This window comes from Bos indicus, chromosome 26 (assembly GCF_029378745.1).
Source record: "Bos indicus isolate NIAB-ARS_2022 breed Sahiwal x Tharparkar chromosome 26, NIAB-ARS_B.indTharparkar_mat_pri_1.0, whole genome shotgun sequence".
Classification (NCBI taxonomy): Eukaryota; Metazoa; Chordata; class Mammalia; order Artiodactyla; family Bovidae; genus Bos; species Bos indicus.
Genome location: NC_091785.1, coordinates 35,543,908 through 35,562,046, shown reverse-complemented (window position 1 = coordinate 35,562,046; position 18,139 = coordinate 35,543,908). Strand labels below are relative to the sequence as shown.

Below are 18,139 nucleotides of genomic sequence, written 5' to 3'. Positions count from 1 at the left end.
TTAGTTTTGGGGGCTCCAAAATCACTTCAGATGGTGACTGCAGCCATGAAATTAAAAGACGCTTACTGCTTGGAAGGAAAGTTATGACCAACCTAGACAGCATATTAAAAAGCAGAGACATTACTTTGTCATAAAAGGTCCACCTAGTCAAAGCTATGTTTTTCCAGTGGCCATGTACAGATGTGAGAGTTGGACTATAAAGAAATTCGAACACCAAAGAATTGATGCTTTTGAACTGTGGTGTTGGAGAAGACTCTTGAGAGTCCCTTGGACTGCAAAAGGAGATTCAGTCCATCCTAAAGGAGATCAGTCCTGGGTGTTCATTGGAAGGACTGATGTTGAAGCTTAAACTCCAATACTTTGGCCACCTGATGCGAGGAGGTGACTCATCTGAAAAGACCCTAATGCTGGGAAAGATTGAGGGCAGGAGCAGAAGGGGACAACAGAGGATGAGATGGTTGGATGGCATCACTGACTCAATGAACATGAGTTTGGATAAACTCTAGGAGTTGGTGATAGACAGGAAGACCTGGCGTGCTGCAGTTCATGGGGTTGCAAAAGTCAGACACAACTGAGCGACTGAAGTGAAATATTTCTATATTTAATCAGCTATTCAGTTCTGTAAATTCTATCTCTTCATAGCTTTCAATATGTTTGCTCCTTTACATTCTGATAGACACTCCTTAAGGGCTTAACTTGCCAACTTGTTTCTCCATCTCAATTACTCTTCAAAACAATTAATGCTATAGAATGCTGCCAAGGATAAACTTTCTAAAATCAATCACAAAATTCTGCTCAAAAAAAACTTCTGTGTGATCTTTAGCATCTTGTTAAAACTGACTTCCATAATATGTTCCAAGATCTTCTATCTTGAACCCCACAGTTTCTTCCTCAGTCAGCTAATTCTGTCGTTTTTACTGTTTCACAGACAACACTCTTTTCTGTCTCTTGTCTTTTACTCAAATTGTTCTCTCAGCTTCACAGGTCCCTTTACTCTTCCTTAATCTCAGTTCTACTCCTTCCTTTTATCTACTGACATCTCATCTATCTTTAAAAGCCAAGAACAACTATAATTTTTCATGAAACATTCAACAATACCCTGAGTTTTAATTTTTTTCCTCTCCTTTGTGTTCTTTGTCCTTTTAGCATTACTCACTTTGTATATACATATATATGTACACATATATATACATATGATACATATTTATGGTATTTTTATGTCTTATACACTGATGGGAAATCTTTCCCATCAGTGTATAAATTCCTAGAAGGTAGAGAAAGTATCTTTTCTATATCCATCTGTACTTATTTGCATATAGAAAGTTTAGTAAATATTTGCTAAATCAATTTATTATACTATAGAATTTCTACAATTGACTTTCCGTTATGAGATGTGGAAAAATAAATTTAGGTATTGCTTTTGTTTCCTAAAATGTACTGGAGAAAGTCCTAAATAATAATGACCCCTTCTCCATGAAAAATTGCATATAAACTACTTATTTGATAGTCTTCTCTTTTTTTATATTTCATCAATGGTTAATCCAGTGCCTTTTTTTGTGAACCAAAAATTAAAAGAGGCCTAAAATAAATATGAACAAAATCATAAAGTATAAATATGAACCAAAGTCTCTGCTATAAAAGTATAAAACTGTAATCCTTGATTAAAATGGAAATGTATATTAAGATTTAAGGTAAATTTTCAGATTTAATGCCCTAAATTTTGACCTGGGTGCTATTTTATTTTCTAAGAAAGCCAAGTATGAGAACATATGAAAATGTTTGCTTAGCTGAAGTATAACATTATTGGTTTCTTAGATTTCTACATATAAAATATCTAGCACTACACTTCCAATACCTGGGATTATACTTTATAAGATTTCTATTTGATTTGCCAGCATTTTACAGAATTTTTTCAGTCAGTTATTCCACTGAGGATATGAACTTGATCAGATTATCTACTAATGAATGTAATGGAAAGAAGGAAGAAATACAATAAATTAGTAAGTGATTTTACATGAAAGATAAGCAAAAAGTAAACAAAGGCATAAATTTAGTGAAATAACATCTGCTATAGGGAACTATATAGCCTAATAAAATATTTAAGCAGGTAATCTGTTTAATAAAAATGAGAAAATAAATGCTGCACACTATCAGATATATAACAAATGCTTCTAAACAATCTAAAATGTTAGAAAAACAAGATAAAAATATACCTAATTTTGCACTCATCTCACACGCTAGTAATGTTCAAAATTCTCCAAGCCAGGTTTCAGCAATATGTGAACCGTGAACTTTCTGATGTTCAAGCTGGTTTTTGAAAAGGCAGAGGAACCAGAGATCAAATTGTCAACATCCGCTGGATCATAGAAAAAGCAAGAGAGTTCCAGAAAAACATCTATTTCTGCTTTATTGACTATGCCAAAGCCTTTGACTGTGTGGATCACAATAAATTATGGAAAATTCTGAAAGAGATGGGAATACCAGACCACCTGACCTGCCTCTTGAGAAACCTGTATGCAGGTCAGGAAACAACAGTTAGAACTGGACATGGAACAACAGACTGGTTCCAAATAGGAAAAGGAGTACATCAAGGCTGTATATTGTCACCCTGTTTATTTAACTTCTATGCAGAGTACATCATGAGAAACGCTGGACTGGAAGAAACACAAACTGCAATCAAGATTGCCGGGAGAAATATCAATAACCTCAGATATGCAGATGACACCACCCTTATGGCAGAAAGTGAAGAGGAACTCAAAAGCCTCTTGATGAAAGTGAAGGTGGAGAGTTAAAAAGTTGGCTTAAAGCTCAACATTCAGAAAACGAAGATCATGGCATCTGGTCCCACCACTTCATGGGAAATAGATGGGGAAACAGTGGAAACAGTGTCAGACTTTATTTTTCTGGGCTCCAAAATCACTACAGATGGTGATTGCAGCCATGAAATTAAAAGACGCTTACTCCTTGGAAGGAAAGTTATGACCAACCTAGATAGCATATTCAAAAGCAGAGACATTACTTTGCCAACAAAGGTTCGTCTAGTCAAGGCTATGGTTTTTCCTGTGGTCATGTATGGATGTGAGAGTTGGACTGTGAAGAAGGCTGAGCGCCAAAGAATTGATGCTTTTCAACTGTGGTGTTGGAGAAGACTCTTGAGAGTCCCTTGGACTGCAAGGAGATCCAACCAGTCCATTCTGAAGGAGATCAGCCCTGGGATTTCTTTGGAAGGATGATGCTGAAGCTGAAACTCCAGTACTTTGGCCACCTCATGCGAAGAGTTAACTCATTGGAAAAGACTCTGATGCTGGGAGGGATTGAGGGCAGGAGGAGAAGGGGATGACAGAGGATGAGATGGCTGGATGGCATCACTGACTCTATGGACGTGAGTCTAGGTGAACTCCGGGAGTTGGTGATGGACAGGGAGGCCTTTGCGTGCTGCGATCATGGGGTCGCAAAGAGTCGGACACGACTGAGCGACTGATCTGAACTTTATGTTAGTTACTCATTAATCTGTAATTGACATTAATATTGGTTTTATGTTAATATATTATATATCATTATTTTAACATATATACAAGGAATGAGTGTTGGAAACGTTTGACATTATTCGAAGATAACCATGAATACTGTGTGTTCTTGGTTGCAGCAAATTTAATCTGCCCATAATTTTTTTTGTATGGGTCCAATATACTGTCTGTTTTATCTGAGAGTAGGTGAAAGATAAGGATGTTGGAAATTCAGTCTTTTTTGTCAGAGCTGGGACACTGCCCTCAAGAATTGCTAAACTGTATTTATGACTTCCCAATAAATGATACTGTAGCCTACTTTACATAACCACTTCTTATTTGCAAAACTGCAACCATGATATGACAGTATCCTTAAGTAATGTATTATTCTGCTGAATGACAGCCAGTATGGATATAGGCAGTCAGGGTTATAAGCCTTTTGTATTTGTAAATGTTTCTGTTTATCATATCAAACACCATGAGGTGAAACTGGCTTATCTTTTTGTTGTTGTTTATTCTCATCTTTATATTCTTCTCCATCATAGTTTACATTCATTTTCAGTGATTTAAGGCAAGATAATCTCAATGTTTTAATAGCAAAATGAAAATTTCCATTTATAAAATTTTAATTTTCAAAGTACATAAAAATATAAATATATATCCTTGGCTTTGAACTCAGTGAATTCTGAATGATGCTAGCAGTATTTTACTTTCAAGTACAGTTAATTGTTAATCTAGAGCATTTATAAAGCTATGTATTAAAAATATAAACAGATGACTTCTTGAGCCTAAACATACTATGACTTCTGATTATATTAATTTAGGGGCAAGAAGGGAGAAGGCAATGGCATCCCACTCCTGTACTTTTGCCTGGAAAATCCCATGGACGGAGGAGCCTGGTGGGCTGCAGTCCATGGGGTCACTAGAGTCGGACACGACTGAGCGACTTCACTTTCACGCACTGGAGAAGGAAATGGCAACCCACTCCACTGTTCTTGCCTGGAGAATCCCAGGGACAGGGAAGCCTGGTGGGCTGCCGTCTCTGGGGTCGCACAGAGTTGGACACGACTTAAGTGACTTAGCAGGAGCAGCAGCAGCAGGGGCAAGAAGATTTTAGTAATTTAAGTATTGTATTATATTCATCCCATGTTAATGGGTTCTATCCTTATCATGTTAATTCTGAACACTCATTCATCTTTAATTCTTAACTCATGCTTCGTTCAATCATGAAATCCATTATAATTGTTATAATTCCAAATCTCATAAATTCTAAAATCTTTTTGGAAAACATTTTCTGCTACTGGAGAAGTCTGACAATTTTAAAAGAAAGACAATGAAAATTCTAAATGCAACTAGGGAAACCTGTTACTTCAAGTACTGTTTGTAACACTGTTGTACTGTTTTATATTAATCCTTTTTCCATACTGTTGGCGACTGATGCCCATGGGATATCAAGTTAACAAAATATTTAGTATACTTTGCTCTACCTGAGTATATATTCAAAGATCTTTATTTTGAAAAATGAGAGCTATAACTGAGGAATACCTAAATGGACATGGGCAATAGTAGGAAAAAAAAAAAAGTACACAAAAGTACAAAAGCATTAATTACTACCAGTTACTTTCTTACTTCAAGACCAAAGATGTACATATAAAAATGTATTTTTTCTAAATAATTTTCTTAAAATAAGAAAGTCATTTGTCTTCTAAAGCATTTGTTATGAAGACTGTGAGAAGATGTGACCTTAGCAGTTTCCCTGTCTCTACTACTAATGGAAAATCATCTCCTTCTTTGAGGCAAACAGCCCCTGAAGCCTGTGAGTATTTATGTGCAAATAGGGCTTGGGTCCTGTGACAGTTCTAACTGAGGGGACTCCTGCAGAATGCTACCCTCTTTCAACTGGGAAAGTGAATAGAAATCAGCATCAAGACCCAGGGCAGGGATATTACAGAGACTTGGTCTAGAGAGCTCTGTAAACACCAAGAAGGTCAATATAATCCCTGACAGAGCTTCCTAGGGCCCTCTGGTCCCCAAGAGGCTAAAAAAAAGCTTAATATGTGTTCTGAGTCTTTCTTGTTCTTGAGCATTAGAGGGTTTAAAAAGATCAGTAGGAAGTTGGTGGCTTGACTGTTTCTACACCACTAATCCATTTACAAGTAGGGAGAACCCTCCCTACTCTATTGCCTGCTATCCCCTCAGAGGTAGTCAATACTGGAATCTCAGTAGTGAAAATGAATATAATTAAGCTAATGCCAAGAGAACAGCAATCCAAAGAGAACCTGCATCCAGGGAAACTGAGCTCCTGCTGAAGACAAAGCTATTAATAATATTTAAGCAGGGTCCTCTCACTACAAAATAACCAAATTATAAGCATTGCAGTTAGGGAGTGCTCCAAGACAAACAGCTAAAACTGGAAAGGGGAGCAGGGAGTGGCAAGCAAACATAAAAGCAGAGATTCCCTGAGGATAAAAGCTGATATAAGTAATTTACAAGATAAGAAAGTTGAGTTTGAGATCCCTGTGCCATGCCATGGATCCTGGAAGAAATGGCTGGAGGAAAGCATTCTTTATTTAGGCCTTCAGGAAACCACAGATTAAGATCAAACAAATAAGAGTTTACAAGGATCATCAAACTCACAAGGAAATAAGCCACAGTAAATGAGAGCCCATAGAAAGAAACTGATAGATTTAGATTTCCAAAGATTTCAGATATGAAAATGATCTTTTAAAATATCTATTTAATAATGATCTATTTAATAAAATGATTTCAGATATTTAAATATTTTTATTTTATATTATAAAATAAAAATAATTATGTTTGGAATGAAATGTGAGGCAATAAAAACTAGCAAGCAAGAAGACTTTTGAAAAGTGCTAAGTGGATTTGAAGAAAAACCAAATAGAACTTTTAAAAATGAAAAAAAAATCTGTTTAAAGATATCCAGTGGCTAGGGTAGAGAGCAGTTTATATACTACTGAACAAGAATTACTGAGCTGTAACAAGGCTCTGAAGAAACAAGCCAGAAGAAACAGAGAGAGAGGAGATAGAAAGCACTAACCTGAGAGATTAAGAGATTCTGAGGGTAGAATGAGTTAATCTGATATCCAACTAATCAATATCTTAGGAGAACAGAGACAATGAAGGAGAGAAAAACTCAAAGGGATAACTGAGAAATTTTAGAAGTAAACAGAAAGAAATTCTAAAAGGTCTGAATCCTTAGATCTAGAAAGCACAAAATAAGCCAAAGAGAATAAATACAAATAAATGTATGCTTAGGAAAATCACCATAACACTGCAGAACACCAAAGACAAAGGGATTTTAAAAACCATTGGTAAGAGAAGCTAGATTAGCTCTAAAAGGATGACAACTATACCATCAGAAGAATTCTCAGTTGCAACAATGGAAGCCAAAAGCCAGAAAAATTTTCACGTAAGCAAAGTGTTTGAGTAAGGCACTCCTACTGCAAAGTAACTAGATGGTTGATAACGTGTATTTCCAAAACATTTTTTAGATTGTAAGCAATGGTGATGCTCCAAAGCCTTACGTGAAACTAAAGAGGGGGGCAATGCGCAACAAGCTAAGAGTTTATCATCAGAAGACATGTGCTAAAGGAATTTTAAAGAAAAATAATAGGCAGATGGAAACACTTCAGAAGGAAGCTCTGAATGCAAAGAACAGTGAGCAAAAAAAATAGTGACTATATAGGAAAATTTAAACAAATATTGATCATGTAAAACAGCAAAAACAATAACAATGTTTAAAACTCACAAAACTACAAATAAGATAATTATGATACATAAGAGGAAAACAAGGTTTAAATTGTTTGAAAACCTTCTATTTATATTAGGGAAGAGCTCATTATATTCAGACTGAAACTATACCTGCTAAAATTTTAAGAGTATTGGCCAAAAGAGGAGAAAGAATGTGAAGGTGAGGAGAAAAGGAAATAATGATTTAAAAAAATCTTCAATTCAAGAGAAGGCCATCAAAGAAGCAAAGATCATTTAAAAATTTAGGATTAAAAAAAAGCAAGAGTAATATCTGAAAATATTACTAAACCAGTTTGATTAGTAGGAAAAAAATAGAGAAAACATAACATTTTAATAGCAATATCCAGAAGGGAACTATTTGTAACAGAAAATTACAAACATTTAATAAGCAACTTAAGCAAAAAAGTTCCAATAGAAGGATGAAGAAAGATACTGAATTAGTTAAGAAACATTTTCAAATTTTCTGTAACTAATAAAAAATTTCTTATGTAATCCAATTGTCATCAGTAGATGATATCAAACAGAAAAGGACATGGGAATAACAGTTAATAAAATGAGCTAGGAGAAATACAAATGGTTAAAAATATGAAAATATTTGATGTTACTTTTAATACTAATAAGTCTGGTGGAGAATATAACATTTCTTATACAAAATTACCAAAATTGTTTTAAAATTGCTTTTAAAATAATTTTTAACAAAGATGTAGGAAAACAGGAATTCTCACTCCTTGTTAAAGGTAGTTTGAAAAAGGACCTTTCTGGAAAGTAAGTAAGCAATATATCAAGATGCATAAAAGGTCACAATTTTTGACCTAGTAGTTCATCTTTTTGCAGATTAGGATCAAGAGTTATGTACAAACATTAATTATAGCCCTATTTGTAATACTGTGAAATTAGAATCAAGCTATTTCAAAATAAACAGTCAAATAAATTATGTTATACTACAGACAACTGACAGGACATTTTAAAATAAAACTCAGAAGTACAAATTTTTCTTTTCTTTTTTTTTTTCAATGCCATTCTCCCAAATCATCCCACCCTCTCCCTCTCCCACAGAGTCCAAAAGACTGTTCTATACATCAGTGTCTCTTTTGCTGTCTCATATACAGGGTTATTGTTACCATCTTTCTAAATTCCATACATATGCGTCAGTATACTGTATGTATTGGTGTTTTTCTTTCTGGCTTACTTCACTCTGTATAATAGGCTCCAGTTTCATCCACCTTTAGAACTGATTCAAATGTATTCTTTTTAATGGCTGAGTAATACTCCATTGTGTATATGTACCACAGCTTTCTTATCCATTCATCTGCTGATTGACTCTGTAACTATGCTGTCATTTTGGGAAGTTTTTTTTTTTTTTTTTTTTGCAGAATATATTGGGAGTTTGGACTGATGTTCATTTCCTCTGTTAAAATGGCATTCAGTACTAATTTTATAAGTGCATCTTGTGTGAAACTCAATAAATTCAATTTTATAATCTTTTTTAAAAAATTTAAAAAAAAAGAAATTTTTCTTATTATAATGAGAAAAACAGGATGCAAAATCACGTATAGAATATACTTTGAATTTTGTAAACATACATATATGCAAAAGGAAAATGTTGGAAGGATATAAAAGTTTCAGCTGTGGATACTTATGGGTGAAATATTTTAATTTTGATTATTTCTGTATTTTTCTACAATGAGGATTTATTGTTTTTATGATCAGAACACTAAGAATAAGTTTTAATAAAATAATTAAAATATGAAGTACTGCAAGACAGCCATAACAATCTGAAAAAAATCAGAGACCCAGGAAATGCTCAGGCCAGCCACTGGAATTACTGTCCATGAAGATGCCAGTCCAGGAATAAAACACTAGAGAGGCTACCGGCTGTGTCCATCAGCAGAGAACTGGGCTCATGCTGCTCTGGGAGCAAAGCCAGCAATGCTCTTAACATGAGAGACGCTCACTGTGTCTGGCCTTGATTTAAACAATGTGCCTGTCACCTTTTTTCTTGTGTAGTGTAATAGGTTGAACTGTCTCCATTACTCATGAGCACCAGGAATCAAAGAACACTACATAAATATTAGGTAACTCTATGCTCATAAACAGCTTTACAACAGAAAGTACTCCAGAGATACGTTGGGGCCTAAAATGTATTCTCAACATGAACTAAAATCAGCATATTTGAGAATGCTGTGAAAGAGAAACTCCAGGGCCAATCTCAGATTCAAACTCTATGCTTACTCTCTTGTTGTTTAGTTGCTAAGTTGTATCTGGCTTTTTGCCACCCCATTCTCTACTGGTGACTAAACTGTGATCTTGACCAAAGATCTTAAGTTTACAGAGCCTCAGTTTCCTCAATAGTAAACAGAACAAACAAAATCTGCTTTGTATTTTGTAAGATTGACATAAGGCTCAAATGAGATTGAGACAGTGTATGTAAATAAGTTTTGAAAAACAGTATCTTAAACTCAATTTAAACATTTCACTTGTTCTCATGACCTAGGAAGCTCAGGTTTAAGTTCCTTACCTTGACATATAATCTTTACCTGTATTGTTTGGAAAGCACTCTTGAGTGTAATGCTTGGTGAACACCTAAGTACTAAGCTTGTAGAATAAAACCCAATGGTCACCTACATTTTCAAAATTTGAAATGTGGATAAATTAATCATGATGGGTAAAAATGTTAACAGGGCAGTCCAGAATATGTATAATACGTTTATGAGTTTCTGTTCCCTAACACAGAAATGATGGTTGAAAATGTTTATTTTGAATAACTGGCAAATTTCAAGCTCCAATATGCAGTCAGTACAAGGGTCTAAAACTTAAGGGAAAAACTTAATATTTTATATTTTTGCTTTGTTGTTGCTTTTATTTTTTCCTTGTTAAAAAGAGCCATGCATACCGTAATAGAAAGGACAACACAGATTGCAACAAGAATAACCCATATATGCCACCCACCTATACAACATTTATTATTAAGAATTTATTATACCAGACTTTTTTCAATGTTTATCAAAAATTAGATCACAATTTATATAACATTTTGTAAAATATAATAAATTAACTAACAAATGCTTTACTTTTGGCCATTAAAATGTTTTCTAGTTTTTCAGTATTAGAGGTAGAAATATTATTTTGCTTCAGTATTAGAAGCAAAAAATAATTGGCTAAAATAATTTGAAATAAAAATAGAAACAAAGAATAATATCCCAGCAAAAACTATCAGTGACATTGGAGGACTCATCCAAGTTTATAAAACTGCCAACTCCTTCCCTCCTTCCTTCCTAAACTACTCTCTCCACAAAACACCATGAACAAGGAAAGTACATTTTTAACATCAAACTAAAGGGCTATCAATTAACTTGTTTGTGATCAAACTGTATACTTTTCATGTGACACCAGATCTAGGAAGCCCAGCCAACCTAAGTCACTCAATGGCCTCTTGGGTCTTTTACCTCAGTTTCTCATGGTTTCTGTCATTATAGAGGAAAAGCACGAATTTTGTTGTTGCCACAGTCACTGAGAGACTGTGACTATTTCTCTTAGTGATTAAGTACAACAGCATCAGAAGCTCTAGATCCATTACAGTGCCAGTTAAGGAGAGAAAATCGTGTCTTCTTTTCTGTTTGGATCTTACAAACACAAAGTCTCTAGAAAGACTTTCAAAATGAGAACACATCATGACTTAGAAACAAAGTCCAGAATCAGACACTTCCCTGCTAAAATCCTGGTCTCGCCACCATTACCTCCTGCATGGATTCCCACAGGAGCTTTGTAACAAGCTTCTCTTCCTCTATACTTGCCCCTCATAGCAGAAACTTTGGGTTGATTTCCAACCTCTCAGTTACCATGTCAGTTTTCTGCTCATTTCCAAGGCCAAAGCCTTCATTTCTTTGCCTGGGGGCTTTCTCTGACTTCCTGGGAAGTGGCCCTCAGTCAGTGATTGGAGGGACTTGAGGAATACACACTCAGCTCTGTTGCACTGATGTCCGTAGTGTGACATGCATTTTACCCTGACTCTCAGAGTGTCTCCACGGAAATCAAGCCGTAGTTTACCATGTGGTATTAGCTGGTCTCCATTCCCTTTCTCATGGCTCCATTTCCCTACCAGCATATTCTTCAAATGAACCAATTCCTTGTCTTGATGTCTGCTTGTCAGGAAACCATCTAATGATATTCCACATCAAACTATTGTCAACCCCAAAAAGCAGAATGATCTTTTAGAAACAGATTATGTCAGTCAGTCCAGCAACTGACTCTCTCCTCTTGGCTTAGGATTGAATGTCAAAGTTTTTACAAAAGGTCTACAAGACCCTATATCTTCTGCCTAATCCTGTACCTGCCCCTGCCCAAAGCCTGCTATTTCATGAACTTGCCCGCCATGCCCACCTTAGCACCTCTGCTCTAGCCATTCTCTTTGCTGGGAACACTTTCCCTTGAGAATCTGCCACCTGGTTAATTCCTTTACCTCCTTCAAGCCTTGTTCAACTCTCACCTTCTCAATGAGGTCACCCTGACCACCACTTGATTCAATATGCACGCTCTCCCTCACCTCCACAAAGCACTCTCCAAGCCTTATCCTGTTTTATTTTTTTCCTGTTCCATTGCAGTTACCACGTCCTAACATATTAAATACGGAGAAGGCGATGGCACCCCACTCCAGTACTCTTGCCTGGAAAATCCCATGGATGGAGGAGCCTGGTGGGCTGCAGTCCATGGGGTTGCTAGGAGTTGGGACACGACTAAGCAACTTCACTTTCACTTTTCATTTTCATGCATTGGAGAAGGAAATGGCAACCCACTCCAGTGTTCTTGCCTGGAGAATCCCAGGGATGGGGGAGCCTGGTGGGCTACCGTCTAGGGGTCGCACAGAGTCGGACACGACCGAAGCGACTTAGCAGCAGCAGCAGGAGCAACATATTAAATAACCTATTTTCCCTGTTAGAACATGAACTCCACGAGGACAGGGTTCTTTGTTGTGTTCCCTGATGCTTCTAAAGTGCTAAGAAGAACACTTGACGTATACGCAGCACGCCATAAACATTTGTTAAGCAGTTACTATAAATTATCACGCTATTCCTTAGTGGAAGAAAATTGATAAATACACACTATATGGGTCACAAGGTCATCACAAAAATAACCCTATTTTTTTCTTACAATAAATTTAAAACCAACTGACAAGTTGAGTTTATAAATTTATATTCTAAGTGTATTTATTAAATTTTAATAAGTTCTTAATTTTTCACTATAATTTAGAAAAATATAATGATTCAAACTTGCTTACAGATAATTTAGGGGGTGAGTATTCACACCAAAATCTTTTTTTTACTCACAAAGAGCTTTTACACCTAGGGTTTACTACACACAGTATGAAGACTGAATACTCTTCATCCACTAAAAAAACATAATCAACTCATACAAACTTTTAGGAACATGTCTACTTCATAGAATAGAACATTTTGGTGTACAGAACCATTACTACGGATGCATCAAGTATAAATAATTCTATATTACACCTATATTCTCCCCCTGACAATATAGATGTGGAACTCAGAGTGGCACATGAGAGTCCAATTTAATTTGAAAGAAATCCATTCCTTAAATTACCACATTATGAAGACTCAATGAATATTTACAGAATAGTAATAGCCAGCTAACCTATGGCTTTGGGTTGAACTTAAACTCTGAATTTTAAGAAAAACCCAGCAAAGGAATTTTAAAATTACTTTTATTTTCTAGGTTTAAATAAAGTCCTTAATGTTATTTCAGAACAGGCCTAGGCTTCATATTTTGCTGTGTAAGCAAATCAGTGCCACATCATACTAGGTTATGTATATAAAAAGAGAGATTTGGAGTGGATCTAGAGTACTGTGACAATGGAAAGTAAATCTCACATGCAACATACAAATGTATATGTACACACATGTATGTGTATATATAGCAGAGAGATAACTTCCAGTTAGTAGTAATTACAAAATGCAAAGGAAAAAACAAAACATGATTTTAAACCTTATGCTTCTACCTCTATTTTTTTCCAAAGAATATTAAATAAATTAGCAGTTAGCAGCCATTATTTATTTCTGATATTAAATTCATATAAGAAAACAATTTAAGCTCTAAAAATTACTGAAGGACAATATTTTCAACTTGAAATTTAAAAAAAATTAAGTTGTCAATTTACTTGAGATCAGAAATATATGGATACAGGGAATTTTAAATATCAGAAATCATATTTGTTTATCAAGATGAAGAAAATCTGATATTGAATTTAGAATCCTAAGTTTATTTGGAGCATGGATAAAGGTACTCAATTAACAAAGCTACCATCTTAATAATGTGCATGTTAAGATATTGTTCAGTTCAGTTCAGTTCAGTCGCTCAGTCATGTCCAACTCTTTGCGACCCCATGAATTGCAGCATGCCAGGCCTCCTTGTCCATCACCAACTCCTGGAGTTCACTCAAACTCATGTCCATCGAGTCGGTGATGCCATCCAGCCATCTCATCCTCTGTCGTCCCCTTTACCTCCTGCCCCAATCCCTCCCAGCATCAGAGTCTTTTCCAATGAGTCAACTCTTCGCATGAGGTGGCCAAAGTATTGAAATTTCAGCTTCAACATCAGTCCTTCCAATGAACACCCAGGACTGATCTCCTTTAGAATGGACTGGTTGGATCTCCTTGCAGTCCAAGGGACTCTCAAGAGTCTTCTCCAACACCACAGTTCCAAAGCATCAATTCTTTGGTGCTCAGCTTTCTTCACAGTCCAACTCTCACATCCATACATGACCACTGGAAAAACCATAGCCTTGACTAGACGGACCTTTATTGGCAAAGTAATGTCTCTGCTTTTGAATATGCTATCTAGGTTGGTCATAACTTGTTAAGATACTGTAAATTCTCCGAAATTGATTTACAGATTTTATATAATCCCTATTAAAGTACTTGTGAGTTTCTTTGCAGAAATTGACAAACTGATCCTAAAATTCCTGTCAAAATTCAAACGACCCAGAAAAGCCAACATTCAAAACAAATAAAGCTGGAGGACTCATATTTTCTAATTCTAAAACTTACTACAAAACTATAGTAATCAAAATAGCGTTGTACTGTCATATTATAGATTTAGAACTATAAATGTCTATAGATTAATGGAATGGTATTGAGATTATAAAAACAAATTCTCACACTTATGGTCAATTGATTTGAAACAGGAGTCCCAAGATCATTCAGTGTAGATAGAAAGTCTTTTCAACAAGTAATAAAAAATTACCAAATTACCCAGAAATTCAATTCTTATTTATATATTCCAATGCAAGGAAACAAAATTTGTAGACAAATATTCACAGTAGCATTTTTCAAAATATTCAAAAAGCGGAAATAGCCTAGATGTTCATCAACTCGCAAGTGCAAAAACAAACTGTGCTATATCAATAATGTGTGTGTGCATGCTCAGTCGCTTAGTCGTGTCCAGCTTTTTGTGACCCCATGGACTGTAGCAAGCGAGGATCTTCCGTCCCTGGAATTTTCCAGGCAAGAATACTGGAGTGGGTTGCCATTTTCCACTCCAGGGCATTTTCCTGAGCCATGGATTGAACCCATGTCTCTTCATTGGCAGGCATGTTCTTTATCATTGAGCCACCTGAGAACCCCTCTTGTTATCAATAATATCAAATATTACTTGGCAATAGAAAGAAATTAAATACTCATCCACAATGTGGGATGAAACTTGAAGACGCTAAGGCTAAGTAAAAGAAGCTAGTCACGAAAGACCACATATTGCATGACCCCATTTATATGAAATGGAATGAAAATATACTATAGGAAACTCATATAAGGACAAAAAGTAGATTAGGGCTTGTCTATGGTTGAGAACGAGGCTTGAGGAAAAAGAGGGGGTGAGAAGGGAGTTTCTTTAGCGGAAGATGAAAACGTTCCAAAATTGATTTTTGGTGATGGTTACACAAGTCTGGATATACTAAAACCCCTAAATTTCACAGTTTAAATAGGTAAATTGTATGGCATATGAACTAATTTTAATAAAGCTGTTTACAAAAAGCCAACAAAACTACACATTGGTAAGTAGAACCAGATCTCCAGAAAACTTTCTAAATGGGAGTAGGTAGGTAGGTTTTATTCTTCTGTGACGTTCTGAATTTAAGTTTTAGAAAACAAGGGATACACACCAGTTATTCATCTAACTAGTAATGACAAAAGGACACAGAGAAGTCGGAAACACGCGAATAAAGGACTACCAAGTAAACGTGAGCAAAAGGAAAGCAGAGGCAGAAGTTTTTAAACTCTACAAAATAAACTATTTATTATGTATATTTATTACATTTGTTCCTTAAGTTTATGAGTGTTTTATCTCAACTTACGTATGCATCATTTACATTTGTTTTTCTCTTATGAGTTGAGTTTTAACAGCATTCAAGAATGCTTTAAATAGATGAGGAGAAAAAGGAAGTTAGATTCAGATAGAGTTTTCAATTTGTTAAAAGTTTTGTACTAAAGGTATTTGAAATTAAGGGTCAGAATGAAATTAGAGCACTTACTGCGAAGTTAGAAATTAGAGCACTTCTCCCTAAGCAATAGAAGATATACCCACACATTATCTAATGTTCTAAGCTTCGGTGACAGCCTGTGATCTAGAGTAGTAAAAAATCAAGGACACAAAAGCTAAAAAAAAAAAAAAAAATTACTTAGAGAAATGTCTTCCAAAACTGTCCTTTGTGCATCATGTCTGATTTAGTTTTAGTTTTTTCAGAATAACCAAAAATTTTATGGACAAGATCAATTATATTTGTGCCTAGGTATTTGGAGGAGTTTATTTTTATATCCCTTGCTTTCCTCAAAGAAAAGCAAAGTCTAAATATAGCAACATGAAGTCAGTCACATAAGGGCACTTTTTAAAAGGTGAATAAAATATTTCAACTGTAAGGTATTTTTAAATCTTTCTGTTTAAACATCTTAACATGTATAAAACAAAAAATTTGGAAAATAAGCATAGAATAAAATTGCTATGCCTCAGAATGCTGTCATGAGTTGTGAATCACAATCTGTGGATTTTTGCTCTTTGGGAACCCCCATTATTTTCAGAAACCATGTCATGCACTATTTCAAGATCTGAAAACCACATTTACTCGCACATAATCATTTCTCTTTCACCATACTCCATCTCCCCATTTGCAATATGATACTGTACTAATACAGCCATAAAATAAAAATAGTCACTATATTCTACAACCTTCAACATTCAAAAAGTGAAACTATGTAATTAAAATGCAACTCATCTCCACCCACCTTTTATAGTCAACTTTGTTAATAAAGATAGATGTGACCTGTTAACTGAGGGGTGTTGGGCACTCCTAGGACTAAATACAGATGCGTTGTTTCCTTCATCGTACCTGTATCTTAAATTCCTTCAGTTCCTATCTGACAGGGAAAGGGTGCCAGGTGAGCAGTCTGTCACTCTTGCCTAGACTAATAGACTCTCCAGTGGCTTTTGTTACAGCTCATGTCATACTATTAAAACTATGTGCCTTGAAAATGGCATAACATATGTAGCTGAATCTTGTCAACTCTAGATAATCAGACTCTGTTTGGCTTCACAAGCAGATGCAGATTAGAGAAGTAATATAAATATGCAAATCACAGCAGTCCCCTCTCACCACCACTGTTCCTACCTCTAATGACCCTCGCAGAAAGTCTGTGTGTTCAGCTCCCACTTCCAGGGCTACATCAACAGACGCAAAGGGACGGCTGGCCATCTGCTGTCGTTCTCGGAGCAGTTGCTGGAGGGGGTTAAAAAGCACTCGTTTTAAGACAGGTTTTAGGACACGTTAAATTCAACAATATCTAGTCCTGTTTGGAAAAAAAATGGCATCTAAAATTTAGAGGTAATACACATATTCATATCTAGATCAATAAAAATGAAAATTATTTTCTCCTCATGGCCTGGGTTATATTTCCTTATAGGGTTGAAATGTATGGTGCCTCCTGACCGCCACCTCATAGGCCAAGTGAAAAGCACTTTGAAAACTTCAGGTGAGAGGTACTACTTAAGGAAAAACTGCTATTATGATGACAGGCATGCCAAGTCTTTCCACTCAAAATAACTCATGCCTGTGTCTTAGCTGAAAGCAAACAGCAGTACAAATGATTGAGAAAAGAGAATGAAAAGTTGTCAAAATGCATTAATAGAGATTAAAGGAACATACACCCACCAAGACCCCAGTCTTGTAAGTCATCAAGATCCCCCTTGTCAATTGCTATAGCACCAGCAGGGATTTTTATTGTCAGTGTTTTTAACTTTATTCAAAGCCATGGTGTTTATTATTTAAATGATTAGTAGGTTGCAAAAACGTGTGCCAGGGCTTCTAAAACACTCTTCAGATATTTGTTTCTTCTCTTTGCGTCTCTTCTCGGCTTTGCCCAAACAAAAACCAATAAACCAGCAAGTCCCAACCAAGTACCCAGCTAATTTATATTTCTGCCTCCCCTTGTAATTATAATATTCATTAAGTCATGATAAGAAAAAATTGATGACCAGTACTAGATATTGCGAATCTTGCCCTCCTCATTCAACACAGCTAATAAAATTATTATTAAATATTAAAAGTAGATGAGCAATGCAATTAAACACTCTTTCAAATGAGAAGAAAATCCTATCGCTGAAGACAAAATCCTTGAACACAATGAATGGCTTCATTATTCACAGTGATTTCTAAAGATTCACTGGCAGTAACTTAAAACATTAACAACTGGTCTTTGAATGTAAATGTACGGAGCACTGTGATGCATCATTCATAAAGTTCCCTTTCTCATGGTGAAGGAACAAAAGCCAACACCTGATGGCTCTTTATTTTTAACATTTTT

General features: G+C 35.6%; 1 protein-coding gene across 2 annotated transcripts in view; it reads right to left on the bottom strand.

Annotated features, from left to right (window-relative positions):
- ATRNL1 (attractin like 1) overlaps positions 1-18,139 on the bottom strand; it is an 808,308-nt gene that overhangs the window by 269,247 nt on the left and 520,922 nt on the right. For both annotated transcript variants that reach the window (XM_070780901.1, XM_070780902.1), the window contains one exon: positions 16,948-17,055. In XM_070780901.1, the coding sequence (XP_070637002.1) occupies positions 16,948-17,055 (108 nt within the window). The remainder of the gene's footprint in view (positions 1-16,947; positions 17,056-18,139) is intronic.